This window comes from Panthera pardus, unplaced genomic scaffold (genome assembly GCF_024362965.1).
Source record: "Panthera pardus isolate Hobbes unplaced genomic scaffold, ASM2436296v1 HiC_scaffold_6, whole genome shotgun sequence".
Classification (NCBI taxonomy): Eukaryota; Metazoa; Chordata; class Mammalia; order Carnivora; family Felidae; genus Panthera; species Panthera pardus.
The window spans coordinates 90,222-114,120 of NW_026526991.1; the positions used below are offsets into that span (position 1 = coordinate 90,222).

At 60.2% G+C, this 23,899-nt stretch overlaps 2 protein-coding genes across 3 annotated transcripts; both read left to right on the forward strand.

The window, feature by feature from the left end:
• Positions 1–1,560: 1,560 nt before the first annotated feature.
• Positions 1,561–14,876, forward strand: SH3BP1 (SH3 domain binding protein 1). 2 transcript variants are annotated; one of them, XM_053896035.1, is made up of 18 exons: positions 1,561–1,921; positions 3,152–3,194; positions 3,438–3,542; positions 4,617–4,693; positions 4,974–5,085; positions 5,185–5,261; positions 5,769–5,913; positions 6,655–6,723; positions 6,888–6,978; positions 7,371–7,516; positions 8,220–8,331; positions 8,705–8,786; positions 8,873–8,953; positions 10,155–10,271; positions 10,967–11,064; positions 11,389–11,542; positions 12,573–12,667; positions 14,676–14,876. In XM_053896035.1, exons 1-18 carry the CDS (start codon positions 1,863–1,865, stop codon positions 14,825–14,827), a joined length of 1,815 nt encoding a protein of 604 aa, XP_053752010.1. In that variant the 5' UTR covers positions 1,561–1,862; the 3' UTR covers positions 14,828–14,876. The 2 variants fall into 2 exon arrangements, with proteins under 2 accessions (XP_053752010.1, XP_053752009.1); XM_053896034.1 differs by having other exon boundaries at positions 1,565–1,921; positions 14,035–14,808.
• A 1,803-nt stretch (positions 14,877–16,679) lies between these two features.
• Positions 16,680–22,487, forward strand: PDXP (pyridoxal phosphatase). The gene is made up of 2 exons (XM_019446837.2): positions 16,680–17,389; positions 21,174–22,487. The coding sequence occupies exons 1-2, from the start codon at positions 16,816–16,818 to the stop codon at positions 21,488–21,490; spliced, it is 891 nt and encodes a 296-aa protein (XP_019302382.2). The 5' UTR covers positions 16,680–16,815; the 3' UTR covers positions 21,491–22,487.
• The last annotated feature ends 1,412 nt before the right edge of the window (positions 22,488–23,899 follow it).

Below are 23,899 nucleotides of genomic sequence, written 5' to 3' on the forward strand. Positions count from 1 at the left end.
CGGCCCCTCCCCCACCCACAGCGGGCCTGTCTGGCTCTCCCTTTAGGGACTGGAGGAGCAGCAGCCAGCGTCCAGTGAGTCCTCCCTGTGTGCCAGGCCTCATCCTCGTCCTCGTGAAGTACCCAGTCTGGCCACGCACACGCACACACGGTAGGGGCTCAAGTAATCCTCAAACTAAGTTAAAACTCGCAACAAAGCAAAGTGCAATGGGCGGGGCCGGACTCTACCTGATGCCCCGCCCTCTGCCCCCAGCCCTGGGGCCCCTGATGCCGGAGAGGGTGGGGGTTCAGAGTAAGGAGAACCTACCGTTGCCCAAAGTCTCTCATGTTGTATTCACTAACAGTTATGGAGCACTTTAAAAAAAAAAAAAAAAAATTTTAACGTTTATTTATTTTGGAGACAGAGAGAGACAGAGCATGAACTAGGGTCAGAGAGAGAGGGAGACACAGAATCCAAAACAGGCTCCAGGCTCTGAGCTGTCAGCACAGAGCCTGATGCGGGGCCCGAACTCACGGACCGCGAGATCATGACCTGAGCCGAAGTCAGCCGCTTAACCGACTGAGCCACCCAGGTGCCCCTGGAGCACTTTGTTATGGAGCAACTTTGTTTTGGGTGGAGGGCCAAAGAAACCACTCCTACTGAGTCTGGGGGATCAGAGCAGCACCCACATCACTGCCTTCGGAGAGGAAGGGCAAGGACTGGAGAAGTTTGCTGGAAGAAGGGACTTTACCGATGGAGGGAGCAGGGTGTCAGGGAGCTCCTCTGGAGGGTGGGGCACCCCCCCTTAAAGGGGCAGCGGGAATAGGCAGGGTTATCTTGTCCACTCCTCGGGATGGGCAGGGCCAGGACAGCTGGCCCATCAGGCCAATAAAGACGGCAAGTCCAGAGTTCCCGGGACTTGTCCAAGGGCACAAAGCAGCAAGGTGGCCCCAGGAAGCCAAAGTCCCCAGCCAGTCTCCAGTCGGGAAGCAGGCAGGGGTAACCTTTAGCTCAAGGTAGCCAGGGAATCCTTGGGAGAGGGAACCCCGGGGCAGCATCCTTGGGCCGGCCCAGATGGGCCAGTACAGGTTGGAGAGGCCTGTCCTTGGCCTCTGCCTCCTAAGCGTGGAACTCTCTTTCTCCTTTAAAACGGGTGCAAAAGTGGGCTCCTGGGTGGCTCAGTTGGCGGAGCGCTGGACTCTTGATTTCGGCTCAGGTCGTGATCTCGGGGTTTGTGGCATTGAGCCCCTGCTTCAGGCTCTGCGCCATCAGCCATCTCTCTCTCCCTCTCTCTCTCTCTTCTCTCTCTCTCCCCCGCTCTGCCCCTCCCCCTCTCGTGCTGTCTCTTTCTCTCTTTCTCTGACTCTCAAAAGAAAGAAACTTAAAAAAGAAGGGGGGGTGTGTGTGTGAAAGTTATTTAAACCCACGGCCGGCAGGCCTGCGTGGGGGGCAGGAACCCAGAGGCCACCGCGGGTGGCCGGAGCCGGCTTACCTGCTTCCCGCCACCGGGGTTGGGCGGGGCGGGGCCGGGGGCGGGGCCGCCACACAACCTGTGGACGACCAGGCGGCCGCCGGCCCGACAGTCGCGGGGACCGGCCGGGGGGCCTGCGGGGGAGGGGGGGGCCCGGAAGCCGGGGACGGGCGAGAAAACAAACTTGGAGAGAGGAGTGACCTGGGGGCTGGGGGCGGAGTCGCGCGCGGAGGAGGAGGGAGCGAGCGGCCGCCGGAGCGCGGCTGGCCCAGGAAGCGGAGAGCGCCGCCCACCCATCCGGGGAGAGAGCGGCACTGCGGGCGCAGGCAGGCTGGGCCGGGGGCTGCCGGGCCCTCGCCCCCCCCCCCCCGCCCCCCGACCGTGACCCCGCGGCCCCCAGCCCGCGCCCAAGATGATGAAGAGGCAGCTGCATCGCATGCGGCAGCTGGCCCAGACGGGCAGCTTGGGACGGTGAGTGTCAACCCGCGCCTTCCCGGCCCCAAGCTCACCCCCGGCCCCGGCCCCTAGGGGATGAGGGGTGGGGGAGGCGGGGACGGCTGGACAGCCGCCCTCTGACTGGCCGGAGCCCCTCTCTTTCTCCCTCCCCTCTGGGATGCCACCCCCACCTCCCGGGGCTCTGGCCGGAGGGGCTAGGCCCTTTGGGGGAAAGGGGCACCCCCACCCCGATTGGAGCGGAGTGCAGGGAGGATCAAGGAACCTGGGTCTTCTCTGCCTCCATGCGCCTCTTGAGTGGATGGTCCTCCCTGGCCTCACTTGTCCCCTCTGTACAATGGGGACAGCTGACCATCTCTGGTTGCCTGAGGGAGGGGGAGGGGCGATCAGGGCCCCAGACCCTGGGGGAGGGGAGGAGACTAGGTCCCGTCGTGGAGGGCTGAGGGGCCTCCCTTGTCCGGCTGTGTGCCTCTTCCCCCCACCAAGCCCAGAGGCCTCCAGCTTCTCTCTCTTGCTTCTGCTTTTCCCAGCCTCAGGTGGAAACATCCCTGGGTCTCTGTTCTCCCTCCCCCCGCCCCCCCCCCACCCCCCCGCCAGCGCCTGAGCCCGTGGGGTGGAAGCCAGAAGTTTGGGGAGCACCCAGGGCCTGTTTTCTCTCCTCTGCCCCCTGTGTTGCGAGTTTCCCCGTTCTCTGGGCCTCCGGGGAGGCGACTGGGTGTCCAGAGACCTGGCTCTAGTCTTCAGCTACACAGATGCCTGTGTGAGCCTGGGCAGTCAGGCCCCCTGGCTCCGGGCCTCAGCGTCCCGTGTGTCCCCGGGCAGGGACCCAGGGCCTGCCGACCACCCCAGGCCAGAGTCCTGCGTGACTGACAGCCCAGGAGTGTGTGAGCTCACACACTTCCCGTTCTTGGGGCCACCCTGGCCTCCTTCTCCCCGGGGTCAGCAGAAGACAGAGGCTGGGCCCTGGGGTGGCTTCTCAACTCCACTGCCTTGGGTTTCATCCGCCCTCTCGCAGGACACAGCCCTGGGTGGAGGAGGAAAAAGTCATGTATCCTATTCCCGCCCCCACGGAATGTGCTCCGACTGGGATGAGGCAGGCAGGCAGGCCACCCAGGGCGGCCTCCAACGAGGAGGGGCACTGGGAACGATCGGGGTCCAGGTGCCCTGTTGAGGGGGCAGGGGGAGGCAGGGGGTTTCCTAACCCGGGCCGCCTCAGCAGAAGCTCCTCCCTCCCCGCCCCCCCAACAGCACCCCGGAGACTGCCGAGTTCCTGGGGGAGGATCTGCACCAGGTACGTGCCCGGGCGGGTGGCAGGGCAGGCCCGCGCAAGCTGTCAGCAGAGGGCCCCGCAAGGACGAGGACGCTATTTGGGGGGTCGGGTTGAGTCATTCCCCAAGCTGTTGGCCATGGGGTCTCCAGGAGGAGGGAAGAGAAAGGTGGTTCCTGCTCTGGGAAAGAACAGGGCGGTGGGGGGGGTGGTGAGTGAGGGGCGACAACCTGCCACGCCGTGTAAACCCAGAGCCCCCCCTCGCAGGTGGAGCAGCGGTTGGAGCCAGCCAAGCGGGCGGCCCACAATGTCCACAAACGGCTGCAGGCCTGTCTGCAGGGCCAGAGTGGGGCAGACATGGACAAGCGGGTGGTAAGTGGGGGCGGGGGGGGGGGGGCGGGAAGGAGGGGCCTGGACCGAACACCTCTGTCCAATGGGAGAGGGAGGTCGGGGCTGGGGTCCCCCTGCTAGTCTGAGGCTCCGACACCAAGAGGGTCCGGACTGCTCTGTCCCAAGACCCCTCGGGCCATGTACCGATGAGGCTCTGCCTCTTCCCCATCCCCTTTTGGACCCTGCCCCCATCTGCACCAACCCCCTGAGCCAAGGCCGGGCCTCGGACAGCACCTGAACTTCTCGATGCAGTCTGCACCCAGAGCAGAGCAGAGCAGGCCCCCTGCACTGAGGCAGTGGGGGAGGGCTTCCTGAAGGAAGTGGCAGTTGGGCAGATATTAATACTCACTGGTATTAATCAACAGCATTTGTAGACTGATTACCGCTAGTCTACGGCTAAGATAGGTTAATGCGGCTAAGATAGGTTAATGCGTTGCCTCACTTAATTGCCCACGACACCCCCTAGGAGGAGGCTGCCTTATTAGCACTTTGTACCGAGGAGGAAATGAAGTCAGAGAGGTAAAGTCTTAAGGTCACACAGCTAGTAAGTGGCAAAACTGAGATTTGATCCCTGGTCTTTCCGGCCCAAGCTGGTGCTCCTAGTAACTCTCAGTGGGAGGGTTTTGAGCTCTGCAGTGACTCAGTCCAGCCACATATGCCCTGGGGCAGGGGAAGGTCCCCAGTGCCTCCGTTCTCCTTCCAACTGTGTCACCTTGGGCAAGCTCCTTGCCTTCTGTTCTTGGTTTTCTAGCGTGTGAGGGTACTTGGTCATTCCTTCCTGCCCAGTTGATTGGTTTCTGGGAGGGGAAAAGGGCACCCCAGGTGGGGTGGGGTCAGGGGACGGGGCCACAGGGAGATGTCACTCCTCCGGGCCTCATCATCATCCCGTCTCCACTCCTACCTAAGACTGTGGCCCTCCCGGCTTCCCTCTTCCCCTGTCCACACCCAGTGCCTCAGTGGGGCTCTGCCCCCCGAGAAGCCTGCCTTGTGCTTGGGTGGGGTGGAGGGAGGCTCACTGGGGGCCCCTGCTCACAGCCCGCCCTGCCCTTCCTGCAGAAGAAGCTCCCCCTCATGGCTCTGTCCACCACAATGGCCGAGAGCTTCAAGGAGCTGGACCCTGATTCCAGCATGGGGTGAGCAGGAACGGGGTGCCAAGCGGGGGATCTGGGCTGGGAGGGGTTCCAGGTGAGGGACGGGTGACCAGGATGGGGGTAGTTAGTGTCTTGAGCTGGGGGCGGGGGGCGGCGTCCAGGTCAGTGAGGGCGGCCAGGTCTGGGAAGGTGTTGGCTCAGCCAAGATTGAAGGACAGATAGAAGGGGCAGGGGGTGACGGGGAGGGAGGAGGCCCCATCACGTGTTTCCGGACGGGAGTGAGGAGCTGTGGGGGCTGGGCCTACCGGTGTTGTATCCACAGGAAGGCCTTAGAGATGAGCTGTGCCATTCAGAACCAGCTGGCCCGCATTCTGGCCGAGTTTGAGATGACCCTGGAGAGGGATGTCCTGCAGCCGCTCAGCAGGCTGAGTGAGGTGACCTGCCCCCTGCCCCCTCCCCGCCCAGCTTGCCCAGGCTCGGCTCCCACCTCCCCAGCCTGCCGACCCCCTCCCTCCCCGTGTACCTGCCCCCAGGAGGAGCTGCCGGCCATCCTCAAGCACAAGAAAAGCCTGCAGAAGCTGGTGTCTGACTGGAACACCCTGAAGAGCAGGTGGGAGCCATGGTCCCTGGGGGGGGGTGTCCATGCCTAGATCAGCCCATAACGGTGGCCACAGAACCCACACTAGAACAGCGGGGACAGGGTCCACTGGGTAGTGTATGTACTTGGGGACTCATCTGGTCTTTAGGAACACATGTGGTGAGGGTACATGTGAGAGTTCCTCTCTGAACATGGGTGTGCGCGTGCGCGTGCCAGCCGGGGGTGACTCCAGAGCCTGGGGTAGCTATCAGGGATCCCCCAAGATCCCTGGACTGCAGGACGCCCCCACCCTCCACTCTGGAGCTCGGTGGCCGCGATCACCAAGCCCACCGCCAGGGGGAGCCCCTGAGCACTCATGGCCCAGGCCGGGCGGAGGCCCAGGGCAAGCAGAGCTCTGGGATGTTCATCCATAAATCCCGAAACCTTGGGGGGTCAGGCATGTGGAAGGGACACTTGGCTCTGGACATGCAACGGGGACAGTGACCCCACCCCCACCCCACACCTTGGGATCGTTGCCAGGCTCACTCAGGCAGCCAAGAACTCGGGCGGCGGTCAGGGCCTGGGCGGTGGCCCCGGCAGTTACAGCCACACGGCCACCGCCACCAAAGTGGAGACGCTGAAGGAGGAGGAGGAGGAACTGAAGAGGAAGGTGGAACAGTGCAAGGTGAGCGAGCACTTGGAGTTCCCTGGACGTGAGGGGGTGGCGAGGGCGGGTACTGACCCCATTTCACAGGGGAGGGAAGTGAAGCTCAGAGAGGTGATGTGACTCACCCAAGGCCACACAGCTAGGAAGCAACAGAGCCCAGGATCTGAATCCAGGCCGTCAGCCTCCAAGCTGTGTGCACTCTGCCACTATCTTGTGGCCTCTTGTGTCTACACCATACACGTCATTCCTGGGAGGCGGGGACTTGGGCTACTCACCACGGTCTCGGTGTGTTTGCTGAGTGAGCAGATGAATGAATGGTGACTAATACAAGCCACCGTGCTTAGGGTATGAGGCACAGAGATGAGGACTAGACGCCGTAAAAGTCCCTTAAGAGCCGGGGTGGCTCAGTCGGTCAAGCGTCTGACTCTTGATTTCGACTCAGGTCATGCTCTCGCAGCTCGTGGGTCCAAGCCCCGCATCGGGCTCTGCCCTGACAGTGCAGAGCCTGCTTGGGATTCTCTCTCTCTGTGCCCTTCACCTGCTTGTGCGCTCGCTCTCTCTCTCTCTCTCTAAACACACAATATATATGTAAGAGTTCGACGGGGGGTCCCTGTGGGCCATCCCCAAGTGCAAACCTTGGCAGAGAGAGGAGAGTTGGCCGGGGCCTTCCACGTATAGCTTGGACAAGTCACGAACCCCTCTAGGCCTCAGCTTCCCCTCTTGGCAAGGGGTGTGAGCCTTCCCCTTTCTGTCCCCAAGGACGAGTACTTGGCCGACCTTTACCACTTCGCCACCAAGGAGGACACATATGCCAACCACTTCATCCACGTGAGTCCGAGAGTGGGCTCCGGCCAGTGGAACTCAGGGGTGGACGCCAGGGGCCCCCTGAGACACCCTTCAAGATGTGGGAGGGAGGGGTGTGTTCTTAGGGACTCCAGGGGGGAGGCTCAGCTTCCCTCACCCACCCTGGGGCCACCCCCTTGTCCCCGCAGCTCATGGAGATCCAAGCTGATTACCATCGCAAGTCTCTGAGCTCACTGGACACGGCCCTGGCTGAGCTGAGGGAGAACCACAGCCAAGCAGGTGGGGACCCAGGCGGACCCAGGGGACCACCCCCCCCCCGCCCCCAGCCCTGCTCAGGGCATGTTGAGATGCTTGCACTCCATCCTGGGAGGCAGTAGGGAGCCCCGGATGAGTTCTGAGCAGATGCGTTCCGATTCGATTTGTGACTGAGAAGTCACTCTGCCGTGCAGAGTGATGGAATGAAGGGGAACAGAACAGGAGTCGGGAGACCTTTAAGAGGCAGGAGGGAAAGGGTGATGGCCCGGGCTAGGGGCGACACAGTGGAGGTGGGTAGATTCGAGAGAGATTGGGCAAAGCAGTAGCCCTTGAGGATGTCTGGGGGCGGGTGGGGTAGGGGCTGGCTGTCCAGGGACGGGGGGAGCCCGGGCCACTGATCTGTCTCGTCCCTGCAGACCCCTCCCCCTCGATGACGGCCGCCCCCTTCTTCAGGGTGTATGGGGTGTCACTGGGAACCCATTTGCAAGAGCTGGGCCGGGACATCGCCCTGCCCATCGAGGCCTGCGTCATGATGCTGCTTTCTGAGGGCATGAAGGAAGAGGTGGGGCCCGTGGGGGCAGGTCGGGAAGGGACACGGGGGCCGGAATCCTTAGAGCACAGGTGCCTGGGAGGCCATGGCCTCCTGTTGCCAAACTGACATCACGGCCCACTGAGTGACGTTCATGGGCAGCCGCTATGCCGTAAACCCTTTCCACGTCTTGCTCCGTTTAGTCATCCCCAAAACCCTGGGAAGGAGCCTTCACCAGCTCCATTTTATGAGGGAGAGACGGAGGCCAAGAGGAACACGGGCCCAGTGGCACACGAGATGGTGTCAGTAAAGCCAGGGACCCCCGTGCAGTCACTGCCTCGCGCTGCCCTCATCCGTCCCGTGCACCTTGCCGGCACTGGTCTGTCGGCTCCTGCCCCGAGGACAGACCCTTAGACGTGGAGCCTACTCGCAGAGCGACCTGGGCTTCTAGACAGTGCTGCCGGGCCTCCTTCCTCCCTTCCGCGCCCACCCAGACACCTGTGCCCCCACCGCCTTCCCCGCTGCCCCCAGACTTCCCACTTCGCGCCGAGTCCTAGACCTTGAGAGTTGAGGGCGGCCACGCATCCTGTGGTCCCCACTCTGCCCGCCAGACCGGGTGGGGACACAGGCCCGGTGAGGGCCGAGCGCCCACCCCGAGCGAGCCAGGGCCTCCCGGCCAGGGCGTTCTCCCCTGCCGGCCCTCCGTGACCCCCGCCCGTTTCCTCTCGCACCCCAGGGCCTCTTCCGCCTGGCCGCTGGGGCCTCGGTGCTGAAACGTCTCAAGCAGACCATGGCCTCGGACCCGCGCGGCCTACAGGAGTTCTGCTCTGACCCCCACGCCGTAGCAGGTGCCTGCCCCGAGGAGCCCCGGGAGGAGGGCCATCCCCCCAGATCCCTTCCCCTCAACAGCCTGAAATGCTCCCGTGATAGTTTGGCTGAGGGCCTGATCATCTGCCGAGGAGACACCTCCAGAGACACAGGGGTCCTTAAAGTGGGGCCCATGATGTGTACATACATTTTTCTGGGACCAGGTCCACCAGCCTTCGGCATTTTCTCCAAAAGGCCCATGGCCCAAAGAAACGATCAGATCTAGACACATTAGTGGGAACAAGGGCCTGGTTCCCAACAGACGGAGAGAGCTGGGCACTGGTGTGGAGGTAGGGGGTTTGGGGGACTGTGTCTAAGCCCCGCCCCCCCACTCCCGCCCTGCCACCGCTTCAGGTGCCCTCAAGTCCTATCTGCGGGAGCTGCCAGAGCCCTTGATGACCTTTGACCTCTATGACGATTGGATGAGGGCAGCCAGGTGAGTTTATGCTGGGGAGGGCAGGGCTGCAGAGGTGGGGCCCCAGGGCCCTGGCCTGGCTCACCAGGTCTCTCCCTGCCACCCAGTCTGAAGGAGCCAGGAGCCCGGCTGGAGGCCCTCCAGGAAGTGTGCAGCCGCCTCCCCCAGGACAACCTCAGCAACCTCAGGTGAGCATTTCTGAAACCACAGCTAAGATGGCCTAGTCCTATCTTCCATCCTAGACCTTGAACCTCTGAAGCCACACCACCTGGCTTCAGATTCCCACCTCTGCCACCTTGTGGTCCGAGGCAGGTGAACTGACCGCTCTGTGCCTCAGTGCCCTCATCTGGAAAACACAGAGCATAGCAGTCCCTACCCCGCAGGGTGGCTGGGAGAGTCTCAGCTTAGCTCAATGCCTGACACATATATGGTGGTCAGCAGGTCAGCCGATTTAACTATTAAAACATTTTAGGGGGTGGTTCAGTCGGTTGGGCATCTGACTCTTGATCTCAGCTCAGGTCGTGATCGCAACGGTTCGGGGGATCGAGCCCCGCATCGGGCTCTGTGCTGATGGCTCAGAGCCTGAAGCCTGCTTTGGATTCTGTGTCCCCCGCCCCCGCCCCTCCTCCGCTCATGCTCTGTCTTGCTCTGTCTCTCAAAAATAAATAAATGTTGGGGCGCCTGGGTGGCTCAGTCGGTTAAGCGTCCGACTTCGGCTCAGGTCATGATCTCATGGTCTGTGAGTTCGAGCCTCGCGTCGGGCTCTGTGCTGACAGCTCAGAGCCTGGAGCCCGTTTCAGATTCCGTGTCTCCCTCTCTCTCTGCCCCTCCCCTGTTCATGCTCTGTCTCTCTCTGTCTCAAAAATAAATAAACATTAAAAAAAAAAAAATTAAAATAAATAAGTAAATAAATGTTGGGGCTCCTGGGTGGCTCAGTCGGCTGAGCGCCCGACTTCGGCTCGGGTCGTGATCTCGCAGTTCATGAGTTCGAGCCCCGCGTCAGGCGTGATCTCGCGGTTCGTGAGTTCGAGCCCCGCGTCGGGCTCCGGGCTGACGGCTCGGAGCCTGGGGCCCCCTTCGGATTCTGTGTCTGCCCGTCTCTCTGGCCCTCCCTGTTCACGCTCTGTCTCTCTGTCTCTCTCTTTCTCTCTCTCAATAATAAATAAACGTTAAAAAAAAAAATTTTTTTTAATAATAAATAAATAAATAAATAAATAAATAAATAAATGTTAAAAGCAATCAAAAACAAATTTTAAGCCACCCGATGGGGTACCTTTGCCACTCTTTGGAAACCCCAGGCTGAGAAATTCTCAGGCCTCAAGGGCGTCAATGGGTGTTCATGGCCAAAGACGCCCTGTCCCTGGCCAAGCCCACCTTCTGCCTCCCCAGGTACCTGATGAAGTTCCTGGCACGGCTGGCCGAGGAGCAGGAGGTGAATAAAATGACGCCCAGCAACATTGCCATCGTCCTGGGCCCCAACCTGCTGTGGCCTCCCGAGAAAGAAGGGTGAGGGGCTGCAGCTTGGGGGAAGGCGGCCATCCCCACCCCACCCGTCCGCTGCTTATTTGTTCCCCCGGGCCTCAGTTTCCCCATCCTTGGAGTGGATCAAGCAGCTCCTCTTCTCCAGGCTGCCGAAGGGAGCGTGGACCCCACAGGGCTTTGGAGATAGGCATTCTGGGTGATACTGGTAGTGGGCTGCCTGGAAGGCTGGGAGCCCAGCGATTTCGTTCCAGCCCCGCCCCTCGACCTTCCAGAAATGCCTTTAGGAAGCTCACTCTCCGGACCTCCCACTGCTTCCTCTGTAAATTGGAGAGAAATCATTACCAGCTTTCAGGGGTTTGGCGTAGGGAATTAGACGAGCAAATGGAGAAATGTTTTATGCACCGTAAAGGGCGAGGGGTCATTATAATTCACCCGGCCACAGACGGCACAAAGATTTCATTCGTTTGCTGAGGACGATTACTTGGGCGAGGCAGCCTAGAGCCGAGAACTACGAGGAAGAGGGTCCCGTCCCTGGCGAGCGATGCCTGCTGTGGGTGAAGGAAGGGGAACATTTGGCACGTGGGCGACACATTTGTCATCCCCCGGTGGTCCCTGAGCTTTCTGAGAACAGGCACTTGGCGTGATTGGGCCACACAGAGTTGGGGTCGCTAACAGGTTGCAGAATGGATGGCTCACCCCCGTTCCTTTTTTTGCCCCAGGGACCAGGCCCAGCTGGACGCAGCCTCAGTGTCCTCCATCCAGGTGGTGGGCGTGGTCGAGGCTCTGATACAGAACGCGGACACCCTCTTCCCGGGAGGTGAAGTTCCCGTCTTTGTGAACGTGTCCCCTTGTGCCCTCATCTGCCCAGCTGGGTGCCCTCCAGACTTAGCTTCCGTCCCTGGCGGCCTCATTATGAGGCCCGGAGCAAATTGCTTCTCTGCCGTGAGCCTCACTGTCTCCCCTGTACAATGGGGATGATCCTGCCTGCCTCGTGGGATTGTGGTGAGGCTCACGTGGGAGTAGGGAGGTGCTATGTGGTCCAGATAACGTCGGGGGAAAAGGAAAGAGGCCCTGATGTTGGCCGAGGCGGGAAGGCTGGCGGAGGTTCTGGAAGCTAAGACCTGCTTCCTTCTGTCTGCAGACGTCAACTTCAACGTGTCAGGCCTGTTCTCAGCCCCTGTCCCCCAGGACAAGGTCAGCAACAGGCCAGCTTCTGAGGAGCTTCCAACGATCGCTGTGTCCACACCCGCTCCAGCCCCAGCCCCTGCCCCGGCCTCAGCGGCTGCCAGGGAAAGGTAAGGACTGATGGAAATGAATGACCCCCGTCTTTGCCCCAAGATGTCCAGCTTGAAGCACGATCTCCGGGCTTCCAACAGCATCTTGGGAAATGTCATTATTGTATTTTCCATCCCAAATACCAGGATTCCCCATTTGGAGTGGACGGGGTGGAGACCCAGAGGCTGTATTCCTCCCGGCCTCTAATGTGCCTCCTCGCTCGTCGTATGGCTGTTTACTGAGCACCCACTATGTTCCAGGCACTGTTTCAGGCCCTGGGGATTTAGGGAACTAGGGAGCTGATCAGCTGGAATTTTGTAAACACCTTCCAGTGTTCTCTTTGGTCCTTCAGATCTCGAAGGGCTCCGTCGTGCATGTTGTCTCCATACCAAACAGGCACTATTCTGTCATCACCCAGGCAGGGCGCAAACCGTGACTTTTCTCGGAGGAACAAAACAGACAGACGCTGGCCTTAGAGCTTGCTTTCCTAGGGCCGGGGAGAGAGAGCCAAGAAGTACATCCATAAATGGGTACTGTCATGGCAGGCAGTGATACGTGCCCTTACAGGAGAAGAGAGCAGGTTAGGGGGAGGGAGTGGGGCGCTGCTCTAGCCTGGGGATCAGGAAAGCCTCCCTAAAGAGGAGCGAACTGAGCAGAGACCTGGAGGAAACCCAGAAGGAGCCATGGCCGCCCCTTCTGCTCCTTGTCCGTTCTCTGCCTTCTCGTGGCTGGAACATTCAGTGGAGATCCCACGGAGGCCGAGAGCCGAGGCCCTGCTTTCTACCTGCCATCCTGGCCCATGGGGACCCACCCGTCACAGTGTCACAAGGAAGCCAGGGGTTCAGCGGACCCAAACTCTGGCCAATGCCAGGAGCGTCTTCTTGAGGGAGGGGGGCCCAGCCTGGGGACAGATCCCAGGCCCAGTGACAAGGGGCAGGGGACAAGTCCTGGGAGGATCCAAGGTTAGCCTGGTGCCTTGGGAGTCTCCCCAAGAGTCCAGACTTCTGGGAGATGGCCAAGCTGGACCCTGACCCTCTCCTTCTTTCACAGGATAGAGTCCGAGGCGCCCCCCAGACCAGCCTCTCCCAAGGTCAGTAGGAGCCCCTCGGAGGCAGCCACTCCAGGGGAGGACATGGCTCGAAAGAGTAAGTTGGCCAGGGGAGGGAAGGGGGGAAGCGGGTGGGCAAGGAGAGGAGCTGGGCGATCAGACCATCTCGTGTTTTCGGACAGCTGGGAGGCCAGGAATCCAGGTGGCTAAGAGCCTAGGTTTGCTGCCTGACGCTCTGGGTTCAGATTCCGGTGCTGTGACCTTGGGCAGGTGACTTCACTGTCTGCCCCCTCAGCTTCCTCCTCTGTGTAATGCAACTGTAACCACACCTACCGTGTAGGGCTGTTGGGCAAATTAAACGGTGCTCTCCTGGCTGGCAGCTGGTACCCAGTAACTGCTCTATAAAGGTTAGCCCTCCTCCTGAGCGTAGCGGGGCTGTGGATTCCGGCCCCTCAAGAAGTCCAGAGATCAGAGTGAAGAGGTCGGATAGAGGCTTCAAAGGGCTGGTGGGCTGGGGGTGGAAAGAAACTCGGGGCTCCTCTGAGCCCCTTTGGTGCACTCACCTGTTGACTTGGCCTAAAGCCCAGCAGGTGAGAAGGCGCAGGGTTCAGATGAGGGGTCACTGCCAGTGATCAGGACACTTGGGAGGGCCCAGCCAGCCCAGGAGGCACTGGAGTTTTCTCCCTGGGGGTACAATGGAGAGCTACAGGACCCTCCAGACCAGCATGGGGTTGACAGGTCACACAGGGGCCTTCCTGCAGGAGGAGGCGTCCAGCCACCATTCCTGGATGGGGGCAAGTGGGATAGGTGTTCACCAGAGCTCAGCACCTCAAGCCCCTGAAGGTCTTTGTGTCAGCCCTGGGAGGTCCAGGCTCTCATCCCATCTTAACGATGAGGAAACTGAGGCCCCAGGGGGGCAAGCGATTTGCCCAAAGCCCACAGTGGGTGGAGGCAGGGCTAGGACCCGTGTCCAGGCCTCTTGGCTCCTCAGCTGCCTCACGCGATCGGAACGGTGTAGCAGGATCTCTGAAAACCAGGGTGGGTGGCTCTGGTGGCTCCTGAGAGGTGAGAGCGGCCCAAGAATCCAGAGGAACGGTGAGCGTTTCTTCATTCAACGACTGTGTATCGATCCGTGCCCCGCGCCGTGCTAGCCAGCGCCGCACGGGATGGCCTCGCTTAGTTTACGTTCCAGCCGGGGACTCAAGCAAAATAAAAACGGGCATAGTCATTTCAGAGGGCAGCAGGTCCTGTGAAGAAAATACAACAGGAAAATATGACAGTAACTCGAGCAGGGCAGGGGAAGGGACACGGAGAGAGAGAGGCCTAAGTGACAGGGAGCCGGCCGTGGAAACCGTGTTCCCGGCAGAAGGAATGGCAGGTACAAAGGTCCTGCGGTAGCATGGAGCTTGGTGGACTGGCCACAGGCAATGTGGATGCCTAACTGCCCCTGTCCTTCCTCCACAGCTAAGCGCCCAGCGCCAGCCCGGCCCACCATGCCGCCCCCCCAGGTCTCCAGCCCGCGCTCCTCCCCTCCAGCCCCACCCCCGCCCCCTGGCTCTGGCAGCCCTGTGACCCCCCAGGCCCTGCCCCGCCGTCTAGTCGGCAGCAGCCTCCGGGCCCCCACGGTGCCACCCCCTTTGCCCCCCAACCCCCCGCAGCCCGCCCGACGCCAGAGCCGGCGTTCGCCAGCCTCCCCCAGCCCGGCCTCCCCGGGGCCGGCCTCCCCTAGCGCAGTGTCTCTGAGCATGCCTGTGCAGGTGGACCTAGGGGTGGCCACAGAGGAGGGACGGGCCCCTGAGGTTGTAGGCAGAGCCTCCACTCCCCCGGCCATCCCCCCTCAACCCCGGCCCAGGAGCCTTGCCTCAGAGACCGACTGAGCTGGCGGTTTCCCCTGCAACAGTCAGCATCTCCTCCCTCCCACCGGTCTACCCGGGACACAGCCCTCGCCCTTCCCAGGGCTGGGGGCCTCCAGCCTCTGCCTACAAGTGCCTCGGTGCCCGCTGGGTCGGCCCCCCTGGCAAAGAGGACTCAGGCTAGTCCTCCACTTCCAGACCTTTTCCTCCTGAATCCACACTGGGCTTGGGGGCCCCTCACCCAACTCCCAGCTCTCTGGCAGGGTCCCAGGGGAGCCGCCGGAAGGAAGGAGGGGCCTGCCCGCCCCTACAGGACTCTTATTTGTCTCTTGCCAACGTATTTTTTTGTAAGGCTGGTAAATAAATTATTTTGGACAACACCGGAGCAGCTGCCCAAATGCTAGTTGGTCTTTTCTGCCCTCCAAATAAAGAAGCCACTTTCATAAAGGGGAAGATCTTTCCTGTTCTTTGCCTCCTTTCTTTCTTGCTGTCTGGAATGATAAGAGCCGGCATTTTTAGCTCTTACTCTGTGCTATACATCGTGCTTTTCCACGCGTGGTTTCCAGGGACTCCTCTCCCTGGGAAGTGGATCCCGTCACCTTCCTACAGGTTGAGGGGACTGGGGCTCAGAAAGCGACCTGCCAGACACACAGCAACGGAGGCATGGACGTGGAAGGAGGACGCGGGTCTGATTCCAGAGCCTGGGCCCGTCCCTCACATCCAGAGCAATTAACTGCCTAGTGTTCCACTTTCCTCATCCAGGAAACAGTACAGCAGTTTCCACCCCAGGACTGTCGTTCCGAGAATGAAACGGGACATTCCTATAGAGACCAAAGCATCACCCTTGCACACAGAAGCGCCCTATAAGCACTGGCTCCCGTGAATGCCAATCCCCCCCACCCCTGGTGTTCTCAGAGTAGGCAGGAAAGGCTCCCTCGAAGAGCAGGGATGGATCTGCCTGCAAACCGCTGAGGCTGCTGGGTGCTGCACCCTGAGCCAGACCCCGGCCTCAGCCCAACACCCAGGGAGCTCCTGGGAACAGACACGCAGGAGAGCTGACAATCAGAATCAAGTATAATGGCACCGGGAGCCCATGTGAAACCAGTTAGGGGCTGACCACCGAACCCAGACTCCTGTCTTTGTGTGTGGAGGGCACAGGTAGGCTTCGTGGAAGAGGTGATTCAAAGAGGAGTCTTTCAGGAGTTGACCAGGTGAAAAAGTCAGGGGAGAAGGAAGAACATTCCAGGCTAAGGAGACCACCTACTACAGGAGCAAAAGGCCAGCGGGCATTGGGGACCGGAAATTATCTGAGCCTCAGAGAGGGTTGATAGGGTGTGGCTTTTCCCAGTTTGCTCCTGGAGGTCAGGTCTTCAGAGCCTTCTCACAGACAACTCGGAATTTTGACACATGCCTCCCTGAGTAGGGACTTAGGCAGCTAAGTCACGCTATCGCTGCTGCCTGAGCCACTGACTACTGTTGCTCTGGCTCCTTCCCTCCCCAGGGTGCTTAGTGACAGGCTGCCTCTCGCAGCCTGGTGACCCAGTGCCTCTCCACCCTGGCCTCACAGTACAACCCCTATGTCATTAAAAAACAGCAAATAAATAAATAGTCTCGGGCCCCACCCAATTAAGTCAGGATCTCTGGGGTGCTGCGTCGCTTTGGTATTTTTAAACAGCATTTGTCAAAGTCACCGAACTGTACATGTAAGATCTGCACATCTTACTTGTATGCAAATTAAACCTCAAAATACATGTTCCCCGGGGGACTCTACCAGCCAGCGTCGAGAACGACTGGTCTAGGCCAAGGGCCCCAGCGCTCGAGAAGACACTATGCGCCTCTCTCCTAATCATACCCACACGCTTCTCAGGACTTGGCTCAGAACCGGAGCGTCCAAGGTTCAGAGGGCAAGGGGTTCTGACCCAAAGGCAACATCTCCCTTGGCATCTGTTTTCCTCCTAGCAACTAAGCTTCTGATTGGCTGGGGAACGTAAGCGCGGCTCTCCGCTCCAGATTTTCTATTCGTAACTCTTTACTGGCCAAGAAGAACGTCAGTTTATCCTTTCAAAGCCTAGTCGGGGTTGAAACTCGGCGGCAACTGGCCTAGCAGAGCTGGGGGGAGGGGCGAAGGGCTAGGCTCGGTCTTTATTGGCCTCCGCCCCTCGGCCGCGGCCGCGATTCACCGCGCTCTCCAGGCTCTGTTAGCTCGGGGCCTCGGTCCTCTCCGAGGTTCTTGCCCCCATTGGCCCGCGGGCCAGGCCGTGACTCCGCCCCCTGGCCCTTCCCGCGCGTCGATTGGCAGCGGCGGGGAAGGGGGCGGGCTGCGGGCGAGCGCGCCGTGCCCGCAGAGGGAGAGCCGCGCGGCGTGCGGGCGTGCGAGCGGCCGGCCGGCTGCATGGCGCGCTGCGAGCGGCTGCGCGGCGCGGCCCTGCGCGACGTGCTGGGCCGGACGCAGGGGGTCCTGTTCGACTGCGACGGGGTGCTGTGGAACGGCGAGCGCGCCGTGCCGGGCGCCCCGGAGCTGCTGGAGCGGCTCGCGCGGGCGGGCAAGGCGGCGCTGTTCGTGAGCAACAACAGCCGGCGCGCGCGGCCCGAGCTGGCTCTCCGCTTCGCGCGCCTCGGCTTCGGGGGCCTGCGCGCCGAGCAGCTCTTCAGCTCCGCGCTGTGCGCCGCGCGTTTGCTGCGCCAGCGCCTGCTCGGGCCGCCGGAAGTGCCGGGCGACGTGTTCGTGCTGGGCGGCGAGGGGCTGCGCGCCGAGCTGCGCGCCGCGGGGCTGCGCCTGGCGGGGGACCCCGGCGAGGACTCGGGCGCGGCCCCGCGCGTGCGCGCCGTGCTCGTGGGCTACGACGAGCACTTCTCCTTCGCCAAGCTGAGCGAGGCGTGCGCGCACCTGCGCGACCCCGACTGCCTGCTCGTGGCCACCGACCGCGACCCGTGGCACCCGCTCAGCGATGGCAGCCGGACCCCCGGTGAGCGCGGGGCTGGCGGGGAAGCAGGTGGGGTGGCAACCTGCGCTTCACCTCCGCGCCGAGGGGAGAGGGGCGAGGAAGGGGTGTCTCCAGGTGACAGGTGGGGAACCGGAGAGATGCGAGGGCGGTTCCCACCCTGCAGGAGCCCAGGGGAGCGTTTTCATGGCCACGTCTGGTAATTCTTGAAACTGCCACCACTCGAGGGTCAGTAGTAGGGTCTCCGTTTAACAGATGAGGAGACTGAGGCCCGTTGCGGTTCAGGGGGGTTGCAGGCGGAATCCAGGTCCTCGACCCCCCCAGCCCTAGCCTTACCGAACCAGCCTCAGGGATTCCTGTCATTTTGTCCTACCCGCCATCGGGGTGAGGTCGGAGAGTTGGGAACAAAGCCTGGAAGGATTGTCCCCCCGTCGAGCGGTTGGAACACCATTGGCCCGCGGCAGATTGTAGGTGGGTGTGCGGGGAGCCTTAGAGGTGGATGGAGTTTGACCCAGAGCCCTGTAATCTTAAATTACATAACGTCGGAGCATCTCTGTCCTGGGTGTAGAATGGGATTGCTAACCATGCCAGTTTCCTCAGAGGGAGAGTGATCAGGGTGAGTGCCTGGCACATAGTAGGTGCTCAGATGGTGTGGGTTGTATCCAGAGCCCTCTCCTGTTAGTACAGAGCTTCACGAAGTACCTTGCTGTTTGTTCTGACTTAGTTTCTAAATTACTCCGGAGCTGGGAGTTACTGTCCCGTTTCTCAGATAAAGAAACTGAGGCTAAGAGAGGGGAAGCGAGCTGCCCAAGAACAGGAAGACCTGAACTTGGCTCTTGTGGCCACCCCAGCCCCCACCCCAGCCCCATCCAAGGCTCTGTTTGCTGCTGTCATCTGGATGTTCAGGCCTGCAGAGGAGGCGGGAGCAGGTGGAGGCTCCTACATCTTGGAGGGTTTGAATCAGTCAAGAGCAGACGGTGGCAGAAGCTGACAGTGGTGAGTGTGTGTGGACAAGTCACTACCTAAGTCAGGAGGCTGAAGGTAGGGACAGATCTCCACCATTCCCTCCTCGCCGGTCACCTGGGCCATGCTATGAAAAGTGAGTTTCTCCCTGGAGGCTCACGGTTCAGGTTAAGACTGGGTTAAGGGGCCCTCTAGGACTCAGGAAGGGTGGTGTGGACGAGCCCGAGAGAGGGGCTGCCTGCCCCTTTTATCTCTGGCCCCACCTGATTGGGTCACTGGCCCTGTTGATTGTTCCCCCAACCTAGAGGGGGAAGCAGAGGCTCAGCCGTGTTTGTGCACAACTGACAGAGGCGGCTTTGAAACGGTGGTATAGAAATGTACTAAAAAAGTCCCGCTGTGCGTAAAATCTGAACTAACGCAGCGGGGGTCTCTCACCCCCGTTTCCCCCTCCTTTCCCCTCCCCTGGTGGGTCTCCTAAATGTGTGTTTACCTCCTTGCCCACATGGCAGTCACTTGAACTGGCAAATAGAAATGCCTGCTGTCTGAGGACTATGTCACCACTAAAACACGTGACAGCCCTGGATGACAGGATGTTAAATGAAGTGGGATAATGGTAGTCTGAGGACAGAGCTCTCTTCACAGTTGCCCCTGCCAGGATGCCCGCTCCCCTACGGTAGGGATCCCTGTTGCATTCGCTGCTCTGTGCCCAGTGCCTAGCACAGAGCCTGGTAACTATTGGCTGAGTGGATAAAGTGGGCCGTGGGGGGCTAAGGGCGATCAGCTCTGTCCTGGTGGGAAAGGAGATTGCCGACCCGGCCGAGACCAATCTTGAGCCGAGAAAAACATTTTGGGGGTGACTCAGTTGAGCCCTTCCCATCCCGGAAGGAATTTCTAACCCGGGAGGCAAATGGCTTTTCTTCCCTACCCAGTTATCAAGAAAGCAAGCACATTCTAGGTCGGATGTCAAGGAGAGCCTCCCAGGAGTGTTGCTCCGGGTCAGCTCCGCCCTGGTCCTGTGATGCTGGGGAAGTTCCTCCTCCTCCCCCTCCTCCTCTGGGGACTTGCTGGGCTGAGGATTTCTTGTCTTTTTTTTTTTTTTTTTGAGAGAGAGAGACAGATCATGAACAGGGGAGGGGTGGGGCAGGGAGAGAGAGAGGGAGACAGAATGGGAAGCAGGCTCCAGGCTCTGAGCTGTCAGCACAGAGCCCGACGTGGGGCTCGAACCCACGGACCGTGAGATCATGACCCGAGCTGAAGTCGGATGCTTAACCGACTGAGCCACCCAGGCGCCCTGAGGATTTCTTGCTTTCGAGCCTGCTTTATCGTTCTGTAACTTTGGCTTGACTGCTCAGAATGTCATCCTTTGTGAAAGGAGAGAGGCCCAGGGCATTTGGGGTCAACCCGATGGTGTACTGACAATTGTTTCATAACTGGGGGGGGAGGGGGGCTTAACTGATACCATTTCCCAATTTCTGTGGCACAAGTACTCCCAATGGCCAATTTCAAGCTACCAGCATAACACTGACTGTGGAGTTGGGAAGGTTTGTGCACACACCATTATACAGTATTTCCACCATTACAGATGTAAGCAATCTCGAGAGCATAGATGATGCTAACATAATTAGGAAGAAATGAGTTTTGAGAACTTAGTGCCTTTGTTTTCAACAATTAATTTGACTGTACGTTTAGACGGTAAGTTGACTTTTCATCGCGGCTTTAACAAGCAGTTCACCAAATTCCTGAAAGTGAAGCATTCAGCACTCCCAAGCCGGGACCAGCCGGCCCAGTGCATGACTGGGTCAGACCCACCCGAACACATATCCTTTGTCTGCTGCTCGAGAAGCTGTGCAGCCCCGGATGAGTTACTCAGGGTTCACAGAGCATCAACTTTCTCATCCGTGAAATGGGCTTCCGTGAGCACCCAGCACAGCCCACTTTAGAATGTGCTCAGTAAATAGTGATTATCATCATCGTTTGTTCAGGGACATTAATGCGAAGGCAGAACCGTCTGGCACAAAGATGTGCCTGTGGGACGGGCACAGTGGACTCATTGTGTGGGGCAGGAAGGTACGGGGCTGGGAGTCAGGACTGCCCTTTTCTAAACAGTCCTCCTATTGTTAAATTCTTGGGCATGTCCACAGTTTTGCTTATTATAGTTACTGGGGCCGCGGACATCTTCAAGCATGTAGCTTTTTGTCTCCAGTTTGACTTTCTCTGCCTGTGATCGCCTTCCCGGCCGAGGCCGACTGGGGCAGAGGTGCGAACGTTTCTGTGCCCTGCTGCGTTCCAAAAGGGCTGTGCCAGTTTCTGACGCCAGGAGCCCACATTCCTGTGGCGGTAACCACACTGCTGTCTATTAAGTACTTGCCGCTTTCCAAACCGCTTGCCCCTGCGAAGCCCACAGCACCTCTTGAAGGTGGGCAATTATCACTTGGATCCTCCTTTTCCAGTGAGCCCAGGGAAACTCAGAGAGGGTCACGTGGCTTGCCCAAAGGCACACAGCTGCCAGGGTCCAACAGTGAACCCCAGACGGGACTGACCGAGCCGGGCCCGGTTACACGCAGTGGCTCACTCAGCCCCTACCGGGCCATGTTAGAGATGGGGAAACGGAGGCACAGCGAGGTTAAATGGCCTTCCCGAGGAGGGTGGAGCTGAAGGAGCCCGAATCCAGGCATCTGGTTGCACTGTGTACTCTTAACCACTACACGAAGACTGGGAAGATTTTGACCCATTGCAGTGCCTAATTTAACCCCCGTGCCACGCCGCCTCCCTGGAATTCTGTTTCCAAGCCTGCATGCCTCCCCTGCGACCGCTCGGCACTGACCACGTCTCCATCTCCCTGCAGGCACCGGGAGCCTGGCTGCTGCAGTGGAGACAGCCTCGGGCCGCCAGGCCCTGGTGGTGGGCAAGCCCAGCCCTTACATGTTCGAGTGTATCACGGAGCACTTCAGCGTGGACCCCACCCGCACGCTCATGGTGGGTGACCGCCTGGAGACCGACATCCTCTTCGGCCACCGCTGTGGCATGACCACCGTGCTCACGCTCACAGGCGTCTCCCGCCTGGAGGAGGCCCAGGCCTACCTGGCGTCTGGCCAGCACGACCTCGTGCCCCATTACTATGTGGAGAGCATCGCGGACTTGATGGAGGGGTTGGAGGACTGAGCCCACCCGACCAGCAACCACAACCCTCCAGCCCGATCCCGTAGATGGAGGCGAGGGGCCAAGAGCTGCCGGCCCCTGGGCCCCGTTTTCTGCAGCCTGGTGGGGTTGGGACCCAGGGAAGGTGTGAGGGCCCTCACGTCCCCTCCCAGTGGTGGCCGGGCACTCTCTGCTGTTCCGGAGGCTGTCCCCCTACCCCTACCAGTTCGCCCTGGCCTGACCCAGCCAGGTGGCCTTATTTCCTGCCTCGTGAACTCCCCTCTTTGAAATCTGGGCCTTGTGCCCGCTGAAGATTTCCCCTAACCCTGAGCACTTAATCCCCAACTCCTTCCCTGGGGCCTCTAGAGCCCTTCCTCCCTCCAGTCCTGGCCTTGGGTTCCTGCTGACCAGTCAGAGGTCTAGGGAACCACCGGCCACTATCGTCCTGATCCCTGAGTGGACCAATCAGAAGGCAAAGTGACAATGACCCTTTCAGGTCCTCACTCCTGGGCAGCCCGATCAGAACACCAGGTAATAATGACTCACTGGTCTCTTCGATCCTAAAGAGAACAACCCAGAAGTCTGAGAGAGCGTGGCCTCTTGACAATCTGGATCTGACTGGACTAGCTAGGGGTCCAGATTTCTGTCCACGCGTGTCAAGTGCTGAAGACCCCCACCCCTCCACAAACGTTGTGATCCGGGGAGGGCCCACCCAATGGCTCTGGGGGCTTCTGTGGCCGAGAGCCCCACCTTTCCCTGATCATGGTACTGGTATCAGTCCAGCGTTGATGGTGGCCACAGCTGGGGGGGGGGGCGGGGGGGGGGGGGGCTTTTGTGTCCCCGTGTTGTCAGTGTTTGCTGTGCCACTTCTCCCCCGTGCCCGCCCCCGGCTATTTATTTATTTATTTATTATTTATTTATTTATTTTCGTGTGTCAGTGATGGTGGGGGCTGGGCCTTCCCGCCACTTCCGCCTCTGTCGTAACCAGCCGTCCCGTACTTAATAAAGTGCGAGCGGGAAAGCCTATGTGGCCTCGAGTGTGTGTGGGCCACGGGGCGGGAGGAGGACCCCCCCCCCCCCCCCACTCTGCCTGAGCCAGGTCCCCACAGCACTGGCCGGCTTGGCAACCTTCCTCCGCAGGAAATGACCCACCCCGGTCGCAGAGCGTTTTCTTCTTTTTCTAGATGTATTGATTTGTTCTGAGAAAGAGGGAGCATCCCAAGCAGGCTTTGGGCTGTCGGCACAGAGCCTGACGTGGGGCCGGAACTCACGAGCTGTGAGATCATGACCTGAGCCACAGTGAAACCAAGAGTGAGCGTCTTAACCGCGTCTTAACCCACTTAGCCAGCCAGGCGCCCCCGCGGAGTGTTTTCCTGTGCGCTCAGCCCAGTAGCGCTTGATGCCCCGCTGGGTCTTTACATCCTGATGTGTTTCAGTCCTTCCGAAAACTCAGCCAGTTTGTATCGCTCGGCCCCTTTTGCCTCTTGGGGAATGAGGATCAGAAATGCGGTGTTAACTTACACAGCAGCACACGTCTAGAAAGCGTGATCTCCTGAGACAGGGTTTGAACTCCCGTTAGCGGATTCCAGGGGGCTACAGCGCCCTCTCTGCAGAGACCCGAGAGGAAGGAGGTCCTGGCTCTCTGGGAGCTCAGGTGAGCTCCTACACCCCCATCCCACCCACCTTCGGGCTCCCCTCCCGCCTGGGATGCTCCTGTGACTCCGCCCCCCCCCCCCCCCCCCCCCAGTGAGCTGGCTGAGGGGCTGCGGGCGGGGAGGTGTCACGATTGCTCCAGGCCTGTCACTGATTGGCTTGTCGCGAGCTTGCACAAGGCCTTCCCGCTCAGCCTGTTCCCTCCTGTGTCAAGCGAGGGGTGCGAGGTCTGGGCGATGTTCGCCAGGGTGGTTCTTCTGGGGAAGAGAAAGTGCTGACTGAGCCCGGCTGCATCACGAAGTCAGAGCCCATGTGCCCTCGCGGGGACTTCTGGCTGTGACAGGAACTCAGCTCGGCCTGGCTAAGGCATGAGGAGTTCATTGCCGGCCCCTGCGAGGTGCTCCAGCCCTCCAGGTGCACCCGCCTTTAGCTGTGCTCATCCGACCGACATCCAAAGGCTGAGGCCACATGCCCATCTCAGAACCTGCGCCGGAGGGGATAGAGCAGAGTTCTTGGCTAGCCTGGGACAAGTTCCCGCCACCCCACCCCCCACGTCCCCAAAGAGTGCCCACCTCCCGGCTCCGCTCTGGACCTAGCGGCCCCTCCCCACCGTCCCTGTGGACAGAAACCTGACTTCCTTGAGCGGAGCACACGGTGGCCTGTGAATCAGAAGGGGGAGGCAGCCCAGTCCCAGGAAGTGACTCTTGATTGGTTTAAAGCTTGAGTCTGAGCCAATCATGGTTATTTGATTCCCCGGCTATCCAGTGATTGGTTTAGCCA

Bases quoted from the DNA above. Each gene is read 5' to 3' on its own strand.
- PDXP (XM_019446837.2), top strand. From the start codon at position 16,816: ATGGCGCGCTGCGAGCGGCTGCGCGGCGCGGCCCTGCGCGACGTGCTG. The intron at 17,390-21,173 runs GTGAGCGCGGGG...ATCTCCCTGCAG, and splicing joins CGATGGCAGCCGGACCCCCG to GCACCGGGAGCCTGGCTGCT.
- SH3BP1 (XM_053896034.1), top strand. From the start codon at position 1,863: ATGATGAAGAGGCAGCTGCATCGCATGCGGCAGCTGGCCCAGACGGGC. The intron at 8,954-10,154 runs GTGAGCATTTCT...CTGCCTCCCCAG, and splicing joins GACAACCTCAGCAACCTCAG to GTACCTGATGAAGTTCCTGG. The intron at 11,543-12,572 runs GTAAGGACTGAT...CTTCTTTCACAG, and splicing joins TCAGCGGCTGCCAGGGAAAG to GATAGAGTCCGAGGCGCCCC.